Consider the following 24017-nt stretch of genomic DNA (forward strand, 5'->3'; position numbering starts at 1 on the left):
TGACAATGTATATAAAAAATTAAAAAAAAACAGTAGAAAGTTAATTACTTGATTTATTAATTATTTCCTTTCCAATTAATAAAAATGCTGACCTTTCAGTTCTTTGCCTATAATTTTGTTATTTCGAATATGAACTAATAGAAGAATCATCTGAACAATAATTATATCAGTAACAATTATTTACAATATTTTAAAAATATTTCTAATCTTTCATTCATTTATCTGTTACTACACGAATTTGCAAAATTAATTGCACTCAAATGCGCAGAGGAACTGAGTAATTTCAAAAATACCTATGAATAATGAAATACCTTCAAAAAGATGTTTTCATAAAAATTCTGGCTAATGGGTCACGATCTTTTGCTAAAATAATATTAAACAGCGTATCATCTTATCGCGTCACCATTACTTCCGAATATGAAGTGGTTCGAGACGAGACGTGATTGCTAAATCGTAATTTCCTGAGGTCGTTTGTCATTGGTGTATCCTCCGTCCCGCCAACACTCATCAAGAGTATTTATTAGGCGTAACGAGAGACTGAACTTCAGATTGAAAAAGAAACTCTTGTGAGATTTGTATCAAGTGCGCAACATATCGATAAAATGAATACTTTATTTTTCATTACTCTTGCGTTCGCGTGCGTCTACGGTAAGTGTAGTGGCAAATTTATGAATTAAAGTATTAAAATTACTTATATAAATATATTTTCTAAAAATAATGAAAATTCAATAGATTTATTTCAGTGTATATTATACAAGACAGTTTTATTATTAAACATTGGATACATTAATATTAAAATCAGTTTTACGCCATGGCTTGCTAAGTATCTTTTGACATGCCCTTTGTTTTTCTATAATGAGATAGCTGGTTATATTTTGCGTCATATAATAAGTATTATCGTTCAGCTAATGATTCCAGAGGTCGAAGACGTGAAGAAAAAAAATTATCGTAATCAAAAGGTTTCAAAAAATTGTATTATTATTGCCTTGGCCTATATTAACTGCATAACAAAAGTTAAATCAAGACCAAAATTCTATTGGATCCCAGATATTATAATTACAAAGATGTGAACAAAATGTCTTCAAAAAGTCGTTTGCTATGAGTTTTGACGTCTCATAGACGCGTCACGTGTAAAGACGTCTTTTCGGCATAACACGTCAAGATCCACGACATAAGAGCTTCTGACTATACCTTGCGGTCACCTTCTCCATTTGTACTATATGCGATCTTAATTGCTGGCTCATTTATTACCACAATAGGGATTCATTTTTCTCTACCAATCTTGCCTGAAGCAATAGGTCCTAAAACGAATATAATTTTAGTAAAGTTAACTTATAAAATTAGTATTAGAAAGTACCAGAAAGTATATAGGTACATAATTTTGTAAATAAATATGTTATATTTATCCCCATATATTTTAATGATTATATAATAAACTGTGTAGCGTTGATTCTTTCGACCTGTCAAGAAAACATATGAAATTCATGGACTAACTATAGAACATTGTTTTCTAACTGTTGCATCTCTAAATAGACATTTATAAAATTAAAAATTATAATCAACCTCAGTAAACGTCATATATAGCAATTAATAACTTAATAAAAATATATTCATTATTCGTTTCAGGTGCGCCTTCAGGGAATGAAATCATTTGTCAACCAGGAAGTCAGTCCACATTGGATTGCAACACGTGTATTTGCTCGGCTGATGGAACTAAATTCTCATGCACAACAATGAAGTGTTCTACAACGAAATATTTCAACGAGGACGGAACGTTGAAGAAGCCCGGCGACGTCGCGCACAACCCACTGCTTAGAAATAAAAGGGATAAGCAAGTATGCACACCAGGCAGCAGTTTCAATGTCGACTGCAACAAATGCACGTGTGCAGCTGACGGAAGCGCAGCCGCTTGTACTAGAAGGTTGTGCCTTAAGAAGAGAGAAATTACCCCTGAAGTTGAAACACACGTACGATCCACAAAATCTTGGGGACGTAAGTAAATGCAATTTATTTTCGATAAAAAGTAAAAATAAATCATTTACATAACAGTGTTGAATAAATAAGCATAATTGAAAATATAGTAAAATTATTAAATATATCACAGTAAAATAATTTTTTATGAATTTAAATTTTTTGGAAATTTACCTATTAAACTTAATAGAATTTTCATTTTGTTCCAGCTGCCTACATTCAAGGAACATCCTGTACTCCAGGAGAACAATTTTCCAGTGAATGTAACACGTGTGTATGTGATCCTGATGGACAGTCTGCAGGGTGCACGCTGATGCTTTGTGTATAAACAATATCGCACACTTAAGCTTCCATGTATCTTTAAATGTTAATTTTTTAATTTTCAAAAATCATAAAATTAAACATCGTATCTAAAAGTGGTGTAGCAACAATGTCTTGCATAAAGCAAGTATTCAGAAAACACGTCTATTGCATTTGTTAATATGATACGTAATTGATATATAAAAACATAGAATTAATGTAGTTGACATATAACTCTTAAAAGATATTATTTCTATGTACATCTTTGTACGCGTATATCATACATATATGTATACATGTATGAGAAACTGTCATAGATGACCATTGTACAGCTTCGTAACATAAATTTTGGAAACCATTTTTATTGTTATTACTAAGACACTCAATGCATTTACAAAATAAATTATAATTTCAAAATTCTGTATTCATTTTCATGAATTCAATGAAATGTAAAAAATGTAAACCTCCCCCTCCCGAATTATTTACTTTTTATCTAAATTGAATGAGTGTAATTATTGTACAGAAATGTTGCTTTTGAATTTACAGTGAGCTTTACGAAACATGTTAAGAAAATATTAGTATTTTACATAAAAAGACATAATATGTCGAAATTCTCTCTTTTAAAACTATAATTGTTATGACTGGATATACAAATGTTGAATTCTTTCAATAACGAGGCAGACAGGTTTGTCGTTAGGTACGACCTCCTGAACCATGCAGTAGCACCTTGGTACATTAGTCTCTGCGAAATAATTATTTCACGGATGTAGGAAGTTATCCCCCTTATGTTTTAATATGTAGAAACATAAAAGGTATAAGTTGCCAAAGTACGCCATCTGTATTATATTTTATCTATTTAGGAGTTCTTATGCAAAAAATCAAGAATTTTCTCTGCGTTGCTTCTCTGTAGTAAGGAAAAATTCAGACGAAACCAACTATTTAAGGGTACCAAAGTCAGGAATGGAGCTTGGGAGAAAGGCTTTGTGCGCCAGTAAAAATCCTCTTGTAGCATCCGCAGTCCTACTGGATTTCCTGGCTCCTTAAGGTAGTATGGTAGAGTTTGGTTGAAGCCAAATCATTAGCGATATATAATTTGTTAAATTTCATAAAACAAATAGAAAAATATATTAAAAAGATGAGTTTAATACTAGCAAATAATAATTAATCTGATAAATAAATCATAATGCTTACTGAACGCTCAAATCTGCACCGTCATTTTTTCCCTAGCGTTTACGGATGGGAAAAAGAACACGCGAGAGAGAGAAAAACAGCCGCCGTCTAAGTTTCCTTTAACAGTAATATCTCAAAAAGTATACGGTCAATGATGTTCATTATTTTACGGAGGACGGAACGTGATGAGTAGCATCGAGCATGCCCCGTTCCGTGGACCGTAACGAGTTTGTGAAAAAAAAAATTGCCCTGCCAATATTTCCATGCGCGAAATGTCATTACCAGTCACCTGTCATTATTAACTCTATAGACGAAGTCATTATCAATATCGTTAGAGAAATTAAATTTCTCTACGATAAAAGTCATCGTGATTTTAAAAATGTTTCTAATAAGAAGAACAAGTGGTACGAGATTTCTTCCGAAATCGGAAGACTATGCAACATTCAATTGTCAGGTAGGTAGTCATACCAGGTATACACATTTGAATATAATTTACATTTCACATATAGAGAAACGATGGACCACGCTACGCGACACTTTCCGCCACGAGCACAGAAAGAGGATGGAGTATGCGCCATCGGGTTCGGCTCGAGTTCCCGTCGAAGAGTGGAAGCTATACCAGAGTATGGTCTTCCTGGTACCACGTATTACTCATAAGCGGTACGTCTAATTAAATTATTCCATATTAAGTATTGGGCTATAGTAATTTTACTGATTTTTATTTGCAGGACTAAAAGCACATATCGACTGCCCTTGCAGCAAATTATGGACGAAGGTACCAGTCAGCACAGCGATGTTACTCAGCGCATTGACTTCCCGAGCGCTTGCAGTATCGCAGCGGATAATTCTAATGATCCCTTCAACAGTGATCTGTCATTACTATCTTTCAGATCCCTACTCCGGTCAACTGTTGCTCAACTTACTCCAACAGTTTCTGCCGAGCCTCTTCCGTCAACTTCTGCCGAGCAAGTTACATTAAACATCTGGGCGTGTTCGATCGACATCGGCGCCAAACCCGGTAATCCCACCGATGGAGACAACTTCGCTTAGCGTTTATAAAAATCCTTTTATATTACGTCTGACAATACAGTTTCGACCTATCGTTCGGATGTTTATCGAAGATGGTCGCAAATCGATATGTCGAGTTCGAGATTCAAAGTGGTTCTCAGTGATTCGAGATTCTCAGCTGTCAGTCTTGCGAGTTGTTCGACTAAAATATCAGAACTCTCATTGGCTGAATTCTTCGTCAGGAACAAGTTTTAACAAGTGTAAATCATTCCTGTAAATCATTTCTACAAGCCAATCAGAATTACTTTTTCCGCTTTATCGCTTTTCCAATTGGCTTGTAGAAACGACGCGACGACAAGTCTGCTGACAACGTCGATTATATGCAGAATGGCCTTGAAAGGAAGAAAGAATATCTGGGGAACCCCGCCGATTAACTTGATGTATACTAGATTATCGTATCATGAAACTTTAGAACTCTCATTACCAGTCATTACCAATTTTCCTAAAGACCAAGCATTATATAACAGATTATATTGCTAATTATCGTGGCTTTGATAAATACATATATTTATAATGTATTTTGACTAATAAGCTTAAATTAGCAATAAGTATAGTAGCATGTAACACCAGTACCACTTGAAGATTATTTTAAGAAAGTCGCTCAAAATATAATAAGTTGGAAAAATTCGATGAATATAATTGAATTTCTCATTTATTGTTATAATGATTTGCTTAAAAAATTAGATAAAAACGTATGAACTCCTTGTAATAGTAATACAACTATTAAGGATTTCAAACAGTAAGCACACAAAACGAAGGAATCAAGTCTGCTATTTACTTTTTTATAAACTTTGATTTTACTTGTTGACAAAGAAATGTTTGAATTTATTGATATTTGTTTGAAAACAAAAATTAAATATAGTCTACGAAAGAAACTCTAAATGAGAAATGTCACTCAAATATAAGGAAAAAAATATTTTTATAAACCTACTGATCGGAGTGAATCAAATATTTAAAGGATGTGCTATCTACGTTAACATCATGGAGGTTAGAGTCCCTCTAGTAAGAGTCCGGCCAACAGTGGGGCTCGTTAGTGATAGGCTCCGCCATATTATGGGCTCTTTCCGGAATAGAATGGCGTGTCTGAATACGTATATGGGAGAGATTCGCATTGTGTAGTGTGGGTAGCGTTAAGCCCTGTACGGCGGGTTACCTGTATTTGGCGCGAGACTCGACCGAGTCTCGCGCAATGCATGGTGGCGCCAAACAAGCCCTTAATATGGCGTCCCTTCCGGGTTTTGGCCGGACTCTTACTAGAGGGACTCTAATGGAGGTTAATATACAGCGCCCGAAAAACAATTGACTCGTATGAAGCAGTAGGAACGAAGGTTAGGATTGAGAGAAAATTTGTTTGCCCTGTGGTCTTCGGCAACATGTGGTTTTAGCTTTTATACAACTAAGTTCGTATTTGGTATTGTACAGGTGTAGTGTTCCAACGGGACTAACATTTTCTAAGCGATTAGTGTTCATGGCAAAGATGATTAATGTTAGAAACGAGGGCAAATACTAACGTAAATGTACGGCCAAGAAAGGTGTGAGAGACCTATCAGTCTGTCGCCGACAATCGGATTTTCGACGTTTTAAAAATCTTATTAACTTGAGCCGCATATTTTATTCAGGTATTTGAGTTAACTTTTTCCTTATCATAATCCGTATCATCTTGAATAATTTTATAATCGTTCCACGAGCTAGAGCATTAAGTCTAAAGTTCACCGAAATTTTATGATGCTCGGCATAGATATCTGGTTTTGGCATTTCCTTGATTTAACACGATTTGCATATCTGTTTTAGTTATCATTTATTTTTACTTCAAGTCCAAAAGGTTTCTTGTGAGTAACTCTAGTGCAAAGTGTATAATAGGCCCCTTTTAAAGTCCATCTTGAAATCAGAAAATTTTATGTGCTCTGTTCGCTTTATTTGAATAACCGTTACTCGTAGTATTGACGTTCTAAGTGTTTTTAAGTGCAGCAAAAGAAAAAGTAATGTATATAATTTTATTTCTTGTTGAACTTAATAGTAGTAGTTCATAAATAAAATAAATTGTAGTCTTTCATTGTAAATATTAGTTTCATTACAAGAACCCTTATTAGAAAGAGAATAGAATATATTTTATTATATATAGAATTGTATTGTGCATTATATAATGTTCTGATATAATAATTGCTTGTGTTATATATTAATTATGGTGTAATTTACATGCTCAATTTCCTGAAGATGTAAGTATATTTGGTTTTTTGTAGCCTCGTAAAAACATGAGTGAAGCACAAAATACTGTAATAATAGCAGCAGCCATTGGCGCAGCCATGGGTGTAATAGGTGCTGCAGGTTTATTTATCTATCAAAAAGTTTTAGAGAAAAGACAGAGTATGATGATGCGAAGTAATTTAGACAATATGAATCAAAGGATTTTAGAGCTTCAAGCAGAATTAGAGTCCCTAAGGTAAGTAATACAAATATGTCCATTTCCTTTCTTGGTTGAAATGCAACAATCTTGGATAATTAATTAAAGAAATAATTTGTTATGAAACACTACCATATTTGATTTTTCACTTCTACAATATGATACATATTGCTATCTGTGTTACTATTTCGTTTGCTCTTTGGTTTTTATATATTAACTTAGCAGAGAGGTATTATGATTCAATTTATTATATATCAGGTTACAACAAAATCAGCAACGGAATAGGAAAAAAAGGGCAGTATTACAAAAACGATTCCCAGCTAATGGTAGCACATATACAGCTACTGATAATGATACTGATGTTGATGCCTTCTCTACAGCAGGAACAGATTTTGATGACGATGAGTTCTATGACTTCTCTGACAGCGAAATAGGCGCAGGAGATAATGACAATGGGTTTGTAAATCTGTTACTTTTATGCTGACAGACTATGTTTTAAATGTTATATGACATATAAAATAATTCAACATTGGAATAAGCCTTTATAATATGCAAACTTCTATCCAACAGATGTACAAGAATAGTATCTTTTAATTATTTATCATAATCCGTTTGATTTTGTTATATTTTTCTCCAACATAAATCGTTAAACGTTAAAGGATGAAAGTATATGTTTAGTAATGCAGGACCTCAGAAGGAGTAAACGAAGTGGATTCAATGCTTGCTTCATTGGACAAGCAAATGGAGATGAAAGCACCTCCAAAAGATGTTCATACTGTACTGCAAAACTTAGCAAATCTTCACCCAAACAACGTAGAAGTTATCTGGAGGCTGACCAAAGCTTGTTATAATTGTTCTAGTAATACTACTGATATGGATACTAAAAAAACTTATATTCTCGAAGGTAAGCCCATGGTATTTCATAATCATTCAGTTGCAATTTATTATGAATATTATGCACTGTTAAAATAACACAAATATAAAAAACTATTCTTACTTAGTAACTTTTCTTAGTAACTATTCTTTATCGTTGTATGGTATTTAAAATTTGATACATCATATTACCACAGGTCTTAAGGTGTGTGAAAAAATTATTTCCACGCCTAATGCAAATTTATACAAGTGGTATGCAATCCTTGTAGGCCTACATGGTGATTTTTTACCTGTCAAACAAAAAATTGCAAATGGTCATCGTTTTAAAGAATATGTTACAAAAGCTTTGGAACTTAGTCCAGAGGACCCAGTACTCTATTACTTGCTTGGTAGATTTAAATATGAAGTGTCTGCTTTGAGTTGGGTGGAAAGAAAGGTACGAAAGATTTATTATGTGCTATTTCATAATTGACACATGTGTCAATTTAAATAATTATTGGTTATAAACTGGATAGATGTAAAACTTATTGCACTCTACACAGATCGCAGCGACATTGTTTTCTGACCCACCTAGTGCTACATACGAAGATGCATTGTCCGATTTTGAACAATCTGAAAAGTTGGGAACAGAACCAAATATGGATAACAGGCTGTTTCTTGCCAAGACGTATATAAAATTGAACCGATACCAAGACGCATTCCCATGGCTGACTAAAGTTCTTGAACTTCCTGCTACCGACGAGGAAGATCGACGAAAACAAGACGAAGCCGATTTACTTATGACGCAATATTCAAAATATCGTTAATAACGATGATTTTTCACCTTTTACATTTCTTGACCTTTACAGGCGTATTATCGCGTTGTGCAAGTGGTGCATGATAACTGCATTATTTTATAGTATTTGACGAATTTTGTATAATCTAACGTAATATACACTGATGATATTGGGACTATAATCGATTGTATACTTTTATTACTTGGAATTTCGTAGTATCCCTCTTTTAACTATTAGACCAAAATATGTTGCCTAACAATTTATCATAGCTTATTTTATATATCACTTGAAATCAAAGCATGCTTTAATTTGTTTATTAAAATCAATCTGCTATATATACCGCATACTCTTTGGTAGGTTTCATTGCAGTTTATTTATTATGTAAAAATAATTATGTAATTTTTTCAAAGTAAAAGAATAATTTCGAAGAGAGAGACTTGGGAGATAGATTACAAGTTTAATATACATGTTATGCCTCTTAATGTTTGTAGAAAAATTATTCCATGTCAATAAATGAGTACACATACCAATTGGGAATGTGTATTACGTTATTAGATATTCAAGAGTACTGTCCATTTGCATTAATATATAATATATTTTTACGTAATAGTATTTACATAGCTTTTATTGAAATATACATATTCTAGAACTGCAATATCCGTTGAGGTCTTCATTATATTGGAAAAGTATGCACGTTTCCGTGTGTGGCACAGATCAATAATGGTCCAACACAGCATCCCAGAAGCCACTAGTATAATGTTGGAATAGATGAGGGTGAGGGTGAGGGTGAGAATGGAGCGAACGAGGCAGGGGTGTGTACTTAGGGAAGCCCCTTTGGTAAATCTAGAGGGAAGCCAGAACAAGACTTCACCTTATGAGCTAGTTGTCAACTTCCACTGTTTGTGAAAAGTGCTACCAATGTAAAATAGACCAGTTTCAATCAGCTCTAATCATTGTGCAGTGGAATTAGTACCACATTTGTGTAAATATGTATATATTAATGGCTCAGTGACTGAAAAAATTTGTTTCAAACACTTCTAATATTTAGAATTCAATCGCAGGAATCAGGTAAAGTATTTATCAGTAAAAGTAAATCTTATAGTTCACTAAAACACATCAACTTTGATGGACTGATTTGTAATTATTGATATGAAAGAATGAAAGATGGTTGTCACAAAGAATAATGAAATGCAGTAAGAAATTTAAAAATGGAAACAATCTAATTGGATAATCCTGTAGTACACAGATTGTCAAAAAAGTAGGATAAATATTAAATACATAAACTAAATATAAAATAAAAATTATCTGCGTCAATATTTACAGAAATATATTTTCATATGCGTTTTTTTTATATCACAATACGGAAGATATACACGATTCAAATGATATATTAACTTTGCTAAGCACTCTAAGATCGACATCATATAATTTATCAATTTATAAAAGTCTACGATTTTAATACTTTATTAGCTTCTAGAAAATCTAAAGAGATTCATTAAACAATTAATGAGAATTATTGTAAAAAGCTGCTTACGAAATATCTTTGCCATGTAATTGATGCATTTTAAAAAAATATTTTCAAGCATATCCACGAGCATTGTGATGCGTGATCTGTTACGTGGGGTACTATACTGCGCTTTATGGTATGGCAGTATAGTAGCAGGATTTCTCTTCATTGCTTGCCCACTCTTACCTCTCTTATTACTAAGTCCGCCGAGGTTTCGAAAATGCGGAGACTTGTTATTTTCATGCTGGGAACTTTATCCTACGGTAGGTAACTCTTATAGAATGGATCGAGTTGTAAGATCACTTTAAAATTAACAAAAGCTTTTACATTATGAATCCCGAAATATATCAGTTTTTATAATATACCTGTTTGTACCCCACTAATAAAAAAGTTAAAAAGATTTTTTTTCTTATTAAAAGAAAATTTTATAAAATGTCATTCGTTCAATTATTGTAGGCACTCCTAGAAGTGTTTGGTGTTAAAATTATAGTCTCGGGAGATCATATATCACCATATGAATCAGCAATCCTCGTAATGAATCATCGTACGAGAGTCGATTGGAATTTCTTATGGGCCGCGATGTACCAAGCATGCATGCCGAATATTGCAGCTCATAAATTAAAATTTATCCTGAAGGATCCCATTCGTCACATCCCCGGGCCAGGTAATATTATAAAAAAAAATACAACCTACCATTTCTATAATTTTAGTGCTATTTCTTCTTATTATAGATATGTGCTGCACAAATTGAAACACGTGTCTTATACATTAATTTCAAAACATTAACTATGAGAAATTAACATCTGTTAAATTAAATTGAATTTCAATCTATCATGGCAATAACAATAAGTTCTAATAAGTTACCCTTAACAGGATGGATGATGCAAATGAATGGCTTCCTTTACATAACTCGACGCTGGGAAGAGGATCAAGGACGTCTATCGCGTACTTTGGACTATTTAGTAGCCATACGTAGACGTACTCAGTTACTGATATTTCCAGAAGGTACAGACTTAACTCCGACTAGCAAAGAAAAGTCGGATAAGTATGCTTTACAAAATGGATTGCCAAAATATTCTTATACGCTTCACCCTAAGACAACTGGATTTAGTTACTTGGTTCAGCATCTTCAACATGCTAATTACCTCGATGCCGTTTACGATTTGACAATAGCATACCCTGACTATGTACCGCAGTCAGAAATTGATTTGATCACAGGAAAGCTACCGAAAGAGGTATATTTTCATATAAAACGAATTTCATCCATGGACGTACCGAAAGACGATATGTTGCTGAGAAGTTGGTTAGAGAAACGATGGTCGTACAAGGAGGAAACACTGAAGTCTTTTACTAAGAAAAAAGCATTTTCCGAAGGCAACTGGCCAATGGCATCAATGCTGCCATTAAGAGCTGCATTTGGTTTCTGGAGTTTCTTGACAGGTAATTAATTACAAAATATTCGAATTAGATATTTATTATTTTCAATTAAAATTTTATTTTTCATACATTGTTTGCACGCATAAGAGACAAACGGGAAAAAACGAAGCATTCTCTTTTTAAAATAAATATTAAATAATATAGAATATGATAATAAATTTTCGTGAAACTCTATAATGTCTCGTGATGATGATATTGCAAATACCATCAAATATATCTTGAAAAAAGAAATCATACTTGCAGTATAAATTATACATGATTAACCCTATGGAGACTGTATTAATTACAAGTTATAAATATTAAGCATCCACTTAAATATCGCAATGTAACCATACTGCAAAGAGTGTACGTTTTGATTTCTCTTGATTACGAGTAAGAGTTCCTAGAAAAAATACGATTAACATGGCATGGCCTAGTACCTGTATGGTATTTACTGTACTATTGGTTATTCGTATTACAGTAGGAACGAGCAAGTCGCCAAAGGGTTAATAAGTAAGATTGAATTGAAATTTTACATGTTGTATCATTATTTCACAGGAGCCACTGTGTTATTACTTCTTATATCACCGATCTTTCAATTATGGGCATTGGTTCATTCGATTTTATTTATTGGTCTATCCTTACTAAGTACGGGATTCAACCAACTCGAAATGGGATGGTATTGGCGCTGGAGAAGTTATTCTCTCAGAACTAAACTTCGCTAATATTTTAGAACTTATTCTATGTACATCACTGTGATATGGATGTATATAAATATTTTGTAATTCACAAAAATGGATTTTATCCATTACTTGCAGCCATTACGTTTTCTTAATTGTCTTTAACATCGAGCCGGTGGAAAAAATTAATATTGAAATTAGAATTTTATTCTTGGCATGATTTCCCAATATAAACAAGTTATTTGACGCAAATTGAGAGGACTCAAATTTTTTATATAGAAGTAACTACAATATATTTAATCATTTATAAAGTAAAATGGCATTATATGCTGACAAAGTGCTTCGACTATAATTGTAATTGGAGTATTTCTCTGTATACTTCCATGACATTGCAACGTATTAAAAATCTAAAGAATTTCGAGTAACAGCAAACTTAGTGATTTGTTGCTAGGACTGATTACAATGATCGATAAATATGAAGTATAGTGTAATTAATATATTTTTATGCATGATATAATCGTGGTTTAAATTATTGAATTAATTTTCGTAAAAAGAAAATTTTTCAAAAATAACGAGATGAATTTAATTAGTTTATAAACCATTGAGTTTCTCAATAATCATATGTAAATACATATGAATCGTAAGAGCAACTATAAAGGAGTTAAAAATCGAAACTATTTAATAGTAATAATGTATCTTTGATATTTATCTTGATTTTTGAAATATGTTTCCAAGAGCATAAAATTACTGCACTCATGATATTATTCTGTATTCTTTGATTTATTATATGCTACAAATTATGTCATAAAATTAAAAAAAGGTAAGATATTACGTGCCGATCAGATGCTCTTGATTAATTTCAATAATCTATGTGCAGAAACAGCTAAAATTGTATTCAAGGTTAAACGAATGGCTTTATAGGTGTAACTATGAAGGCAACAATAGTTCCATAACGATAAACCTTTTTAATAGTAGTTCTTCACTTGCACTGATGGGATACTGTATTCTGTGTATTGTGTCTGAAACAAAATGTATAGCACATTAACCTCTTCTAGAACTTTATACTGATTCCAGCATATCTCCCATACTCACTGTGCCCAATAGCTGTCAGACATAGTCCCATGAGAGTCTTTACTAGTATTTTTTTAATAATATTAGTATCTTCCATGATACAATTTGAAATTCATTCTTGAAACATCCTGTACAAGATCCATACAGTACATTACAAAATACTTATATTCAAATGGGCATTCTTGTAAGTGAATGTAGATATAATATTTTTAATGTATTCATTTTAATGTATTGATATTGTATAAACTAGGAAATTATTAATAGGACAGTTATCATAAGGAACAAAGAAGAAGCTACGTTCTTCTTCATTTCTAAGTCATAGATATAATAGAAAAAATCTATTTTTCTGTAGAAATAGCATATTCATTAGAAAAAGATGAAGTGAATTCATGTGCCAAAGAAAAAATTCTGAATTAAAACACTATCTGTGTTATTCAGAATATTTAATTAAGAACAGTGCGTAATATGAAAATAAGTTTAGACTTAATAATATAATATTGTACAACTGGTGACATAAGTTAGACAAATTCCATATGCTTGACTTATGTCACATATGGTATATCTTACTTAGAAAATGATATATGCACATCTACTGTGCTTGGAAGTTTATATGGTAAACTTTGTTTATTGATGCCACTAAGTATTGCATTGAAATTTACTAGATAAGTGAACATTGATGTTGTTATCAGAAATATGATAATGGTGAGACGTTTTAAACGTTGATAACAGTAGTTATTTCAAATATCCATATGCGGAACAAAATTATTTCTTACATTGAATTACATGAATGTTATATTAATACTGAATGTGCATCGATAGGTAAAAAATCGAGTATTCTCATCCATTTTGTTTAGAAAATGTGAGATCACGAATAATTCTTCATCTTATTCATCTACATTAACACATTTGTACTGACATAATGAAATATGTGTACAAATGAAATGTTACATTTTCAAACAGAATAAACATACATTTCCAACATGTTTGAAATATTCTGAATTTGTCTTTCTATCTACATCACATATTCAAACGAGATAAAGTCAAACATGTAAAATATCGTTTATCCTGTTTACAACTGTAAATGTTTAATTTCTGGTGAATTTACTCATTCCTTGTACAAACCAACTATGAACAAAATTTATTTTGTACCGTTGTATACGGATATTTAGAAAAAATAAAGTCCAGTGTTTCAACAAGGACCACTGAGGCAGCGATAGTCATGAGTTTCTAAAGTGTTTAAGACTGAAGTCATTTAAAGAATTAGTAATTAACATATGAACGATATGTATTTATTCTATCTTATCCCAACCGTTTTATACCGAAGTTTCACTTAAACATTGCTAAATAGAAACTACTTTAAACTTGTACAACAATGTGATCCTAAATGATAGAATTAAAGTAATCATTTGTATAGCATATGCAATCTTATTTCAGCTACAAATAGGTAATCTGACTATTGTGAATGAAAAAAAGAAAACAAAATCTGAAATTATTTAGACTATCAGCAAATGCCCTGATGTTCTATTTTCGAAATTCGTTAAGTCGTTTACCAATAATGTCTTAAATGTTTACATACGTCATGCATTTCATAATATACTACTCCAACAATTCTGAACGCTGTACTGATTGTTTATAGACTCTGTTCGTATCATAATAAAAGAATGAATATTCATGTTCAAAATCAAATATTATATCAGGGGATATAAATCTATACAGATTTATTGATGACATTTTTAAATTCGAAATATACGTACGTTTAAACAAGATCTCAAGCTTTTTATTCAATCAATTTATAATTAATTCCATTTTTATGTGTTTAAACGTAATTATTACCTTAACAATTCTTTCTTTTGTAAAATGGATTAACAGGACTGGGCAAAGGACTCGGCTTTAGTACACCGGCTGGAGGTTTGCGATTCGCATCGTAAGGAATGGCTGGACTTTGTTGCAGTTGTTTCATATATTCAGAAGTATGTTGGGCTGTATTTCGCTGAAGCACTATTTTCACTCGTTTTTTGGGACTTGATACTCCATTTTCAGGTTTCCAATTCAATTCAATCTGTAACAGTATTAATAATGAATCTATTATAATCAAACATTTTTTTTGTACAGTGGGACTTCGGTAACGAACTTCTATAAGTACGAAATCTCTATTAAGGAAATCCTCAGTAAGGAAATATACAATTACTTGAATATTTATATTGGTCTGTATCTAGAATCATTGAACAACACTTCTACTTCTCATTTGTAAAAAAAAATACATGTAATAATGCTCAATGAATAGAAATTTACAGTTTGAACCGAAAATGCAACTCACTACTTTCTGGGGACTCAGTTTGTGCAACTTCGGAGACGGCTCTAATAGTTCTTTTACTTCAGTATTACTGGTAGAGGGTAATATGGTTGAGGATTCAGTAGCGCTCATATAATTTTTGTTAACTTCGGTGATATTGGATCTTAACTGTGCTGTTGGCGTCGGTGGATCATCAGTTTCAACGATGATCCAGTTGCTTGGAGAGTTCTCTTTCTTCGTCTTTTTTGCTTTAACTGGTGTCAATGAATTTACAAAGTTGCCAAAGTCATCCATACCATCTTCAATTTCAATGGAAAATCCTCCATCTGTTTGCATAATATCACAGTTATTCTTTTTTGCTTTCGATTCTTTATCAATATACCGTTGTTCAACATGTAAAACATTATTTTTCTTCGTATAAATGCCTTGCTTATTCATTTGTCTTTCCTTTTTACTTAACCGTTTATGATTTTTCTGTTTTACATCTTCAGTTTTGAGGACATCAAACTCCTCGCCATTCTGGCCAATAGACTTTCTACTCTTTTGCTTAGTACTTTCAACTTTCTGCTTTTTTTTAGGTATATCCTCAGTAATGATATCAAAATTATCATCACTTTCGGTTTCACTACTTAATTCTATATTATCATCATGGGAATCTGTATTATTTTCCTCCATATTCTTTTCCGAAAATTCAACATTACGTTTCTTCTTACGTTTTCCCTTAATAGTATCCGAATATAGATCTCTCTCAAATTGTATTAAACGTGTAGCAGCTAAATTTGGATCTATTTCAGCTTTTGGTGATTGTGGTAGTTTGACTTTTTTAAGGCCTAATGGCATTTTTCCATCAGCGAGTTCATTAAATCTGTTGATAAAAAGATTTTCAAGTGACAGTAGTATTTAGAATAAAGTTCATTATGTAAGAATAACATTTGCCTTGAAAAAAAGTAGCACACTTCATTGATAGATAACATTGATTTTGTTATTTTGTACCACCAACAGAGTAATTTACATAAGCTATATACATACTGTCTTGTGAGTCGAAGTATTTGTTTACGGGTTTTCGTCGTTGATGAGGGATGAAATCTATACTGCACGATTGTGTTTGCAATCGCACGAGCATCAAAAGGTATTTGTGGTAATTCTACATCTACCCGTCCAGCTCTAGGATCTAATGGTTTAATAACTTCGGCTTGATCTTCATCATTTTTATCATTTTCAACGTCACTGTTAGTATCTTCATTTACTTCCTCGGCAGATATTTCAAGTTTTTGCATAGAATCAATATCCCCACCAGGAAAGCCAGCCTGTTTGTTATACAAATTATATTAACACAATAATTCCAACATTTTTAATATATCAGTAATCCAAGATGATTGTTGTGGTTTTAATAAACATCATAAAATATGTTCCATAAAAAAAAATTCTTATTAAATCTCTCTACTCACCTCTTTCCAAGCTTGAAATTTTGCTAAATATTCCATACCAACATCTGATTGAAATAGTAAATATTGAAAAATATGCCTTACAACATGACTAATTTGTCTTTCATCATTTATTACTGCTAATTGCACTGCAAAGGGTCGTACTAATTCCGTAACAACTTCAGGTAATATATGACCACAGCTGACCTATCTCCCCATAAAGTAAAAAAACCTCAATTACATGTAGAATCAAAAAATTGTCTCAATGCTTAATCATTCAGATTTCAAATGACAGTATCTAGTAAAGCGGAGCACAAAAAGTTTTATACATCACATAAAAATATACCTTAGATAATTCTTCCATGTACAATTCTGTCAGATGTAAAGTAAAACCTAATGGAGTTTTTGCATCTATCAATAAGCTTTCTAGTATTTGTTCAACACCCTTAACCCAATCTCTACTCCAAGTCCTTTTTTTACACATTTCAAACGTTTGCCTGATAATCCTTCTCACCAACTGAAAATTTAATAATACACATAAAACAAAAATTTCATACAAATAGTTAAAAATAAGAAATATAGATCTTAATATAAAACTACCATTTCAAATTTATCAACCCTATACTGATCAATTCCAAACCATTCGATAGACAAAGTTTTCAATGCACATTTAGTATACAATAGTGCAGTTTCCATGTAATCAAAACAGTGTACAATTTTGCTAAGTGATTCAGCCAGTTCTTCTTGAATCAAAGGCTTATCAGACATCCACATACAGTAAAACAAACCTTTCCATAGTCTCATGAAATCTTCTTCCGTAAATGCTGAATAAAAAAAATAAGTACATAGCAAGAACCATTTAATTTAATATCTTTAGATTTTGTAATAATAGACAAAATTTTAGAATAAATAATTACCAAATGAACTTTTGGAGCGAACCACCAACCACTTTTTGAGGTTTTTTAGGACTTTATCCCTCACCTTCTTATCATTACCAGCAAGTAATTTAGCAAACTTAATTTCCTGAGCGACAACCAAAGTCTTTCGATTCTTCGTCTGTGTGACAGGTTCATCTTTCTGTTGTATTTTAAATTTTCTAATTTCGCGAGGACGTTTGTGTTTTGGGACTACACGTGCGCGTTTATTCGGCTTCTTCACAGCCATTATATAGTCACTTTACTTATTGAATTGATTACTGTAAACTGTTTTATTTGTGCCAAGCAAATAAAACTGGTTTGTTTTATTTTTTTTATAAGTCCGTATCACGTAACACTTCTGTAATATAATATTAACTAAATTTCTACGAATTATATTGTCAAACACAACACGTTAATAACCTCACTCTTAAGTAAATATAGTAGCTCGATGATGAGAAAGCTTGTTAAAGATAATATCTCATGCATGCGACCAGGGGGGGACACTCCAAATGGGCTATAGTAAAGCATAGAATACTTATACAACCTACCGATCAGATGGCGTTGCTGCTCGTGCTAACAGTCTAAGGGCTCATTCAGACCGAAAGCAGCGGGAAGCGAGAAGCGAGCAGCAAGCAGCTTGAAACTTTAGAATAGAGTGGTACCTCTTTCCAACGTACATACGCATAGGCATATTGTGATTGGTCGTGATGTTAAATTGTAACAAAGGAGACTACCGGCGTGTTCCGATATACACTGGCAGTGCTGCCAGTACTGCAGATTTCATTCCGGTATTGGTCTGGCACATCTCCTCATTGGAGGAGTCAGCCATAAGGAAAGGAAGGAAGGATTCCGGTATTGGAGTACGGAGTAGTTCAAACATAAACTATGACGTGAAGTAGGGCTGCCATCATCTTTTTGCTATGTCGCTGCTACGGAAAGTTGAACGTTGATCAACTTTCCAAAATCGCAGTCCAAGCATTGGAATCTGCTTAGTAATGAAGTCATGTTTTAAAAAAAATTATGTATTATTATTTTCAATGTAGTATACTTGACTCTATATACGTAATTAAGGCAAATAACTTATTTCTTAATGCTTTCATACGGTTACCTAATATAAAAAGGCAGAAAATTTAGTTTCGCGGCCAAGATTCCGCTGCTCGCTTCCCGCTTCCCGCTGCTTTCGATCTGAATGAGCCCTAAAGCACGGGAGTGCTGTGTATCCAAGAAGTTGTCTGTGCATGCGACTGCAACACTGTCGCGCGACGAAACAACGCTGGTGTGAAGAGTTCCGCCGCATCTATGAAATATGGCGATGCTCTGCGAGTTGTCTTGGAGTTCTGATAATTATAATTATATTGCTCATTTCCATTAGCTTGCTAGGATTGAAAATTTATATAAGAAATCTAATAAAAATCTACTAACTTTATCCACGTACGTCTTCCACGGTTTGCAGGCTTCGTTGCATATGGTCGTATACAAGATAGAATTCTGTCGCATAAAGTTCATCTTGGCTCTACTTTGTGCGACAGAAAGTACTCGACGAGGGACGAAAGTACATCCATATCCCGTCAATTTTTAACCAAGCAGCGTGATTTCGTCGCGCAACAGTTGTCACGGTCGCATGTATGAAATATTACCTTTATATAAATCGTAAAAACTTTGAAAAGGGCTATGCAAACATATTTTGTAACGGTGTGTACATACATATATCAATTGCATACATTCTATGTGTATAAAGCAACTACGTAAAACGTATAGCAAATTTACAATCGTGTTTGTTGGAGTGAAAAATGAGAAAAATAAATTAAAGTATTAGATGTGTATTCAGCTATAAAAACTTCACAAAATGAAAAATATTCAAATTATGAGTTAACACACATAAGTATTCATCGCTTGACCAGTGTAGGAAGAGACTACTAGTGAGCATGCTGTGTATCACAGACAGTTGCAGAGTAGGAGTGTATCGTCTTTTGATGACATTTTAATTTTTGCGCAAGTGAAAATGAATACGGATGCCACAGAAGAAGGTGAACAATTTGAACCATCTTTAAGAAACGTTATTGAGCAGCGATCTTTACGATGGATTTTCGTTGGTGGTAAAGGAGGTGTTGGAAAAACAACGTGCAGGTATATGAGATGTAACCTCAACGTTATATTTAATGATTAGTATTACGCGAGAAAACGTAAATTTACGATTTGAACATTCTAAAGTCTATTAAAATTAATGCGACGAAATATTTTTTTATCATAGCATGGCAAATGTTTCTTCTAATAATGTTTCCATCCTTTCCAGTTGCTCCTTAGCAGTCCAGTTGGCTAAAGTGCGAGAAAATGTACTTATTATTTCAACTGATCCAGCGCATAATATTTCTGATGCTTTTGATCAAAAGTTTAGTAAAGTACCAACAAAGGTGAAAGGTTTCAATAATCTTTTTGCTATGGAGATTGATCCTAATGTAGGTATCACAGAACTACCAGAAGAATATTTTGAGAATGAAACAGGTGAGTTATTAAAATCAAGTATTTGTATTCGATAACGCCAGCAATGGATTGTTTCTATCCAAACACAGAAATATAAGAATGAAAAAGATCAAATATAATAAGAAAGATTCATGTATATTCCATTACCCAAATCATATTTCAATTATATATATATATTTAGTTTTCTATTTATTCTATTTTATATAGCTGTTTAATTTCATTACGAATATGCGATTGTCTACGATTAATAGTATTTGAAGTAGTTGCATTAGTCAATTTATGAGTTCAATGTTTTTTTTGATAATTTGTAAATAATGCAATCTTTATGACTTGTTAGAGACTTTATTGTTTTCAATCTGTTATAAAAACACATTAAACTTGTGAACCAACTACAATATCTGTTATTGCAATACAATAACTTATAGCTCATTGCTAGGTTTCTTTTAATACTACCTAAACTTTTTTTTTATCGTAATATTACTTAAAGTGGTATAATACTAATTTCTGATAATTACTAAAGTTTTAGGTGGTGAAGCAATGCGATTAAGTAGAAATGTAATGCAAGAAATTGTTGGAGCATTCCCTGGTATTGATGAAGCAATGAGTTATGCAGAGGTCATGAAGTAAGAATTACTATGAATATTATACGTTTCATATACATAAATTAAAATGAAAATTTCTGATCCAGTGCATCACAGAGAGTCTGCTGTATTTTGTTATACAGATTTCCCTTCTTTCAGGCTTGTAAAAGGAATGAATTTTTCTGTGGTTGTATTTGATACTGCGCCAACTGGGCACACATTACGGTTACTGTCATTCCCTCAAGTCGTCGAGAAAGGTTTAGGCAAATTAATGAGGCTTAAAATGAAGATTAGTCCGTTTATCACACAGGTCAGTTTTTAATAATATTAATATATAAACATAATAATGGTAAATCAGTGAAGGTGATATTCAAGATAATTTCATGTTTGTGTTTAATATTACATCTTGAGACATATGGATATGGAAATACTGAGAGTAATGAAAGCCTAAGAAACTGTAAATAAATCTTGTAAAAATATGTGACTGACACTATCTTGAACTACGAATTTTCATGTTATAATTACAAATTTTAATATTAGAATCATCAGATTTTCAAAATGTATACTAATATATAATACATTTTATACTAACACAATGTTCCAGATAAGCTCTCTTCTTGGCATGACGGACTTCAATGTCGATACGTTCTCTAACAAAATGGAAGAGATGTTGACTGTTATTCGGCAAGTGAACGAACAATTTAGAGATCCAGAGCAAACAACTTTTATCTGCGTTTGCATAGCAGAATTTTTGTCGCTTTATGAAACTGAACGACTGGTACAAGAATTAACTAAATGTGGCATCGATACTCACAACATTATCGTGAATCAACTATTATTTTTGAGAGAGGGTGATGTTCCATGTAGACTTTGTCTTGCCAGACACAAGGTTCAGGATAAATATTTAGATCAGGTAACATATTTATAATGCCATTTTAGTATTTATCCCTATAAACTTTACTGTTACTTATAATATTCCACGTCACAAGTTTGTATGCGGTTCAGTATTTTTCTGATAAATATGCACTTTGATTTCTTACACTTGCTAATATTATCTTACTAACAATAGTTTGTGGATAAAATCTTTAATTTTATTGTGCTACATTGACTTTCCCTTAATTTTACATGCGCGACCTCAATTTCATCATTGGTTGTAAATGAAAATATTGATAGAAAATTACTGGAAAGCCTAATTAAAAGTATCTACACCATTTGAGTACATTACCTGTAGCAGCTACTTTTAGTTCTGCTACTAGGTATATTTGCAAGTATATATTTGTCAGTTTGAACATGTAAAGTATAGAAATTTTCGTTTTGTTTCTCTCACAGATTACAGATCTATATGAAGACTTTCATGTGACAAGGCTACCCTTACTAGAACGAGAAGTACGCGGAGCTCAATACGTCCAGGAATTTTCTGAAAATCTGATTAAGCCTTACAAGCCTTAGTAATATTACAATTTTATTTCAACAGTTTCATAGAGAAATATTGCAATCAGCACTAGAATTTGTTCATGGAGTGGGGTGTCTAATGCTCTGTCGTAAAATTTAAATAATCTTGAGTAAACTAATTCAGATCATAAAGGCAAAGATTTTACTAAATGTTATTTCTGCATTGCTAGGTATTTGATATCTTGAGTAATTCCAGTTATTTACTTTAAATCGTGAATCTTTATTAGAACATCAAGAGAAAATAAAATAGCATCATATAAAAGCATATGAATTGATGGAGTACCATTGTTCTCCAATAAAAATTTTAATATTCATTTTGGTGGTGCGCTGGACAATTTTTTATCTCAGAAAATTTTATACCATCTAATGTTTTTTTGAGAAATTAATAAATTCTGCTATAGAGATTGCGTTTTAACTTTATTTAATTTCCTTAAATCTTGTAATTGCTTTTTTAAAGAATTAATAGATAAATCAAATATTTTATTGGATTTTGATCCATAATACCATAGGTATCCTGACAGGTTCGGTGGCCAATCAAACCACCCGGAAAACTAGTACATGGTCATGGTACCAAAATTGATCTGCGCGAACAACCTTTCAAACCTTCCGGTATATCCAAAATTTATATTTTGAGCTTTGAGCTTTGAGCTTGTGGCTTCTTAACTGTTTGACTATTTAAACCAGCTTTAAATCGTGGTTTCAGTGGTAAAACAATCAAGTGAAAAGTACTCTTGGTGAATGCAAAAGCTTCTGTAGTACAGTCGGCTCAAACAATTCTGACGCACAGTCGGTTCCCTTGCAAAGACCTCCGTAACTCGAAGAATAAACAGAATAACTCGAAGTTTTTCGAACGTATTACTGTCCATCATTTTGCCTCTGTAATTCGAGTTTAAAGAAACCTGACCTCTATAAGTCAAAGGCTACCACTATAATTCAAAACTCCAATACTCTGACCTCCGCAACTCGAAGCGGCAACAACCTACACTCCCTAATTCCGTCTGCAAGCTAATGCTTATCAGTCAAATAGATGGTTGATTCCGAGTCACAGGTTTTTTCCCTCGAAATGACATCCAAAAAATGTTTAGAAAAATACGTTTAATTTTTTGGATATATATTGTATAAATTGTATTTATGTGTGTATGTACTACGCCTTAAATTAAAGATTATCTCCGCTATATTAGGCGAATTTTTACGAGCCTCTATGAGTCGAATATTGTTTTGGTTACCTTCTATAACTCAACTTCGATAAAGCGAAACCTCTCATGCTCAAAGAAATTAGCTATGCCCCTGAGATACGAGTTAGCGAAGTTCAACTGTGTAACATTCAGTTTTATTTAGAAAATAATAACATAGCCAGACACTTGCATTTTGGGAATAAACCAATGTTTAAACCATAAACCGTGTTTGTGGAACCAAGACTAAATGTCAAAAAATTATTTTAGATTTCATGCACTTCCCAAATGTTTCTCTTCTTTGGTTGAACATATTTATTTGCATCTTCTTCATTCATCTTTTCAACTAACGTTATAAATCCACAAGATCCGCATGTAGGATCCAGTAGGATCCTTTAAAACATTTCAAACTGTTCGTACTACATAGTTGCAAACGATGGACTATTAAACGTTTAGATTAATTA

The 24017-nt window shown here is 32.6% G+C and overlaps 5 protein-coding genes across 8 annotated transcripts; 4 read left to right on the forward strand and 1 right to left on the reverse strand.

Moving 5' to 3' along the window:
* The first annotated feature begins 492 nt into the window (after positions 1-492).
* LOC107263832 (pacifastin-like protease inhibitor cvp4) lies at positions 493-2629 on the forward strand. The gene is made up of 3 exons (XM_015731465.2): positions 493-648; positions 1627-1992; positions 2181-2629. Exons 1-3 carry the CDS (start codon positions 603-605, stop codon positions 2297-2299), a joined length of 531 nt encoding a protein of 176 aa, XP_015586951.1. The 5' UTR covers positions 493-602; the 3' UTR covers positions 2300-2629.
* A 3036-nt stretch (positions 2630-5665) lies between these two features.
* Positions 5666-8740, forward strand: LOC107263745 (regulator of microtubule dynamics protein 1). Of its 3 annotated transcripts, XM_015731277.2 has the most exons (7): positions 5667-5837; positions 5932-6128; positions 6750-6949; positions 7169-7366; positions 7597-7814; positions 7981-8219; positions 8326-8740. In XM_015731277.2, exons 3-7 carry the CDS (start codon positions 6762-6764, stop codon positions 8587-8589), a joined length of 1107 nt encoding a protein of 368 aa, XP_015586763.1. In that variant the 5' UTR covers positions 5667-5837; positions 5932-6128; positions 6750-6761; the 3' UTR covers positions 8590-8740. The 3 variants fall into 3 exon arrangements, with proteins under 3 accessions (XP_015586765.1, XP_015586763.1, XP_015586764.1); XM_015731279.2 differs by lacking the exon at positions 5932-6128 and having other exon boundaries at positions 5666-5837; XM_015731278.2 differs by lacking the exons at positions 5667-5837; positions 5932-6128 and adding an exon at positions 6158-6488.
* A 136-nt stretch (positions 8741-8876) lies between these two features.
* Positions 8877-14999, forward strand: LOC107263743 (lysocardiolipin acyltransferase 1). Of its 2 annotated transcripts, XM_025081144.1 has the most exons (6): positions 8877-9627; positions 10143-10329; positions 10523-10730; positions 10940-11071; positions 11285-11506; positions 12041-14999. In XM_025081144.1, the coding sequence occupies exons 2-6, from the start codon at positions 10162-10164 to the stop codon at positions 12205-12207; spliced, it is 897 nt and encodes a 298-aa protein (XP_024936912.1). In that variant the 5' UTR covers positions 8877-9627; positions 10143-10161; the 3' UTR covers positions 12208-14999. The 2 variants fall into 2 exon arrangements, with proteins under 2 accessions (XP_024936912.1, XP_015586760.1); XM_015731274.2 differs by having other exon boundaries at positions 10940-11506.
* On the reverse strand, positions 14985-18376 carry LOC107263742 (ribosomal RNA processing protein 1 homolog). The gene is made up of 7 exons (XM_015731271.2): positions 17868-18376; positions 17551-17774; positions 17297-17467; positions 16975-17157; positions 16556-16833; positions 15551-16391; positions 14985-15292 (listed from the first exon to the last, which is right to left on the reverse strand). The coding sequence occupies exons 1-7, from the start codon at positions 18112-18114 to the stop codon at positions 15068-15070; spliced, it is 2169 nt and encodes a 722-aa protein (XP_015586757.1). The 5' UTR covers positions 18115-18376; the 3' UTR covers positions 14985-15067.
* A 1006-nt stretch (positions 18377-19382) lies between these two features.
* Positions 19383-22696, forward strand: LOC107263744 (ATPase ASNA1 homolog). Its single transcript, XM_015731276.2, has 7 exons — positions 19383-19559; positions 19774-19994; positions 20161-20369; positions 20869-20971; positions 21089-21239; positions 21534-21842; positions 22259-22696. Exons 1-7 carry the CDS (start codon positions 19539-19541, stop codon positions 22376-22378), a joined length of 1134 nt encoding a protein of 377 aa, XP_015586762.1. The 5' UTR covers positions 19383-19538; the 3' UTR covers positions 22379-22696.
* The last annotated feature ends 1321 nt before the right edge of the window (positions 22697-24017 follow it).

Source organism: Cephus cinctus, unplaced genomic scaffold (genome assembly GCF_000341935.2).
Source record: "Cephus cinctus unplaced genomic scaffold, Ccin1 Ccin1_scaffold0160, whole genome shotgun sequence".
Lineage (NCBI taxonomy): Eukaryota > Metazoa > Arthropoda > Insecta > Hymenoptera > Cephidae > Cephus > Cephus cinctus.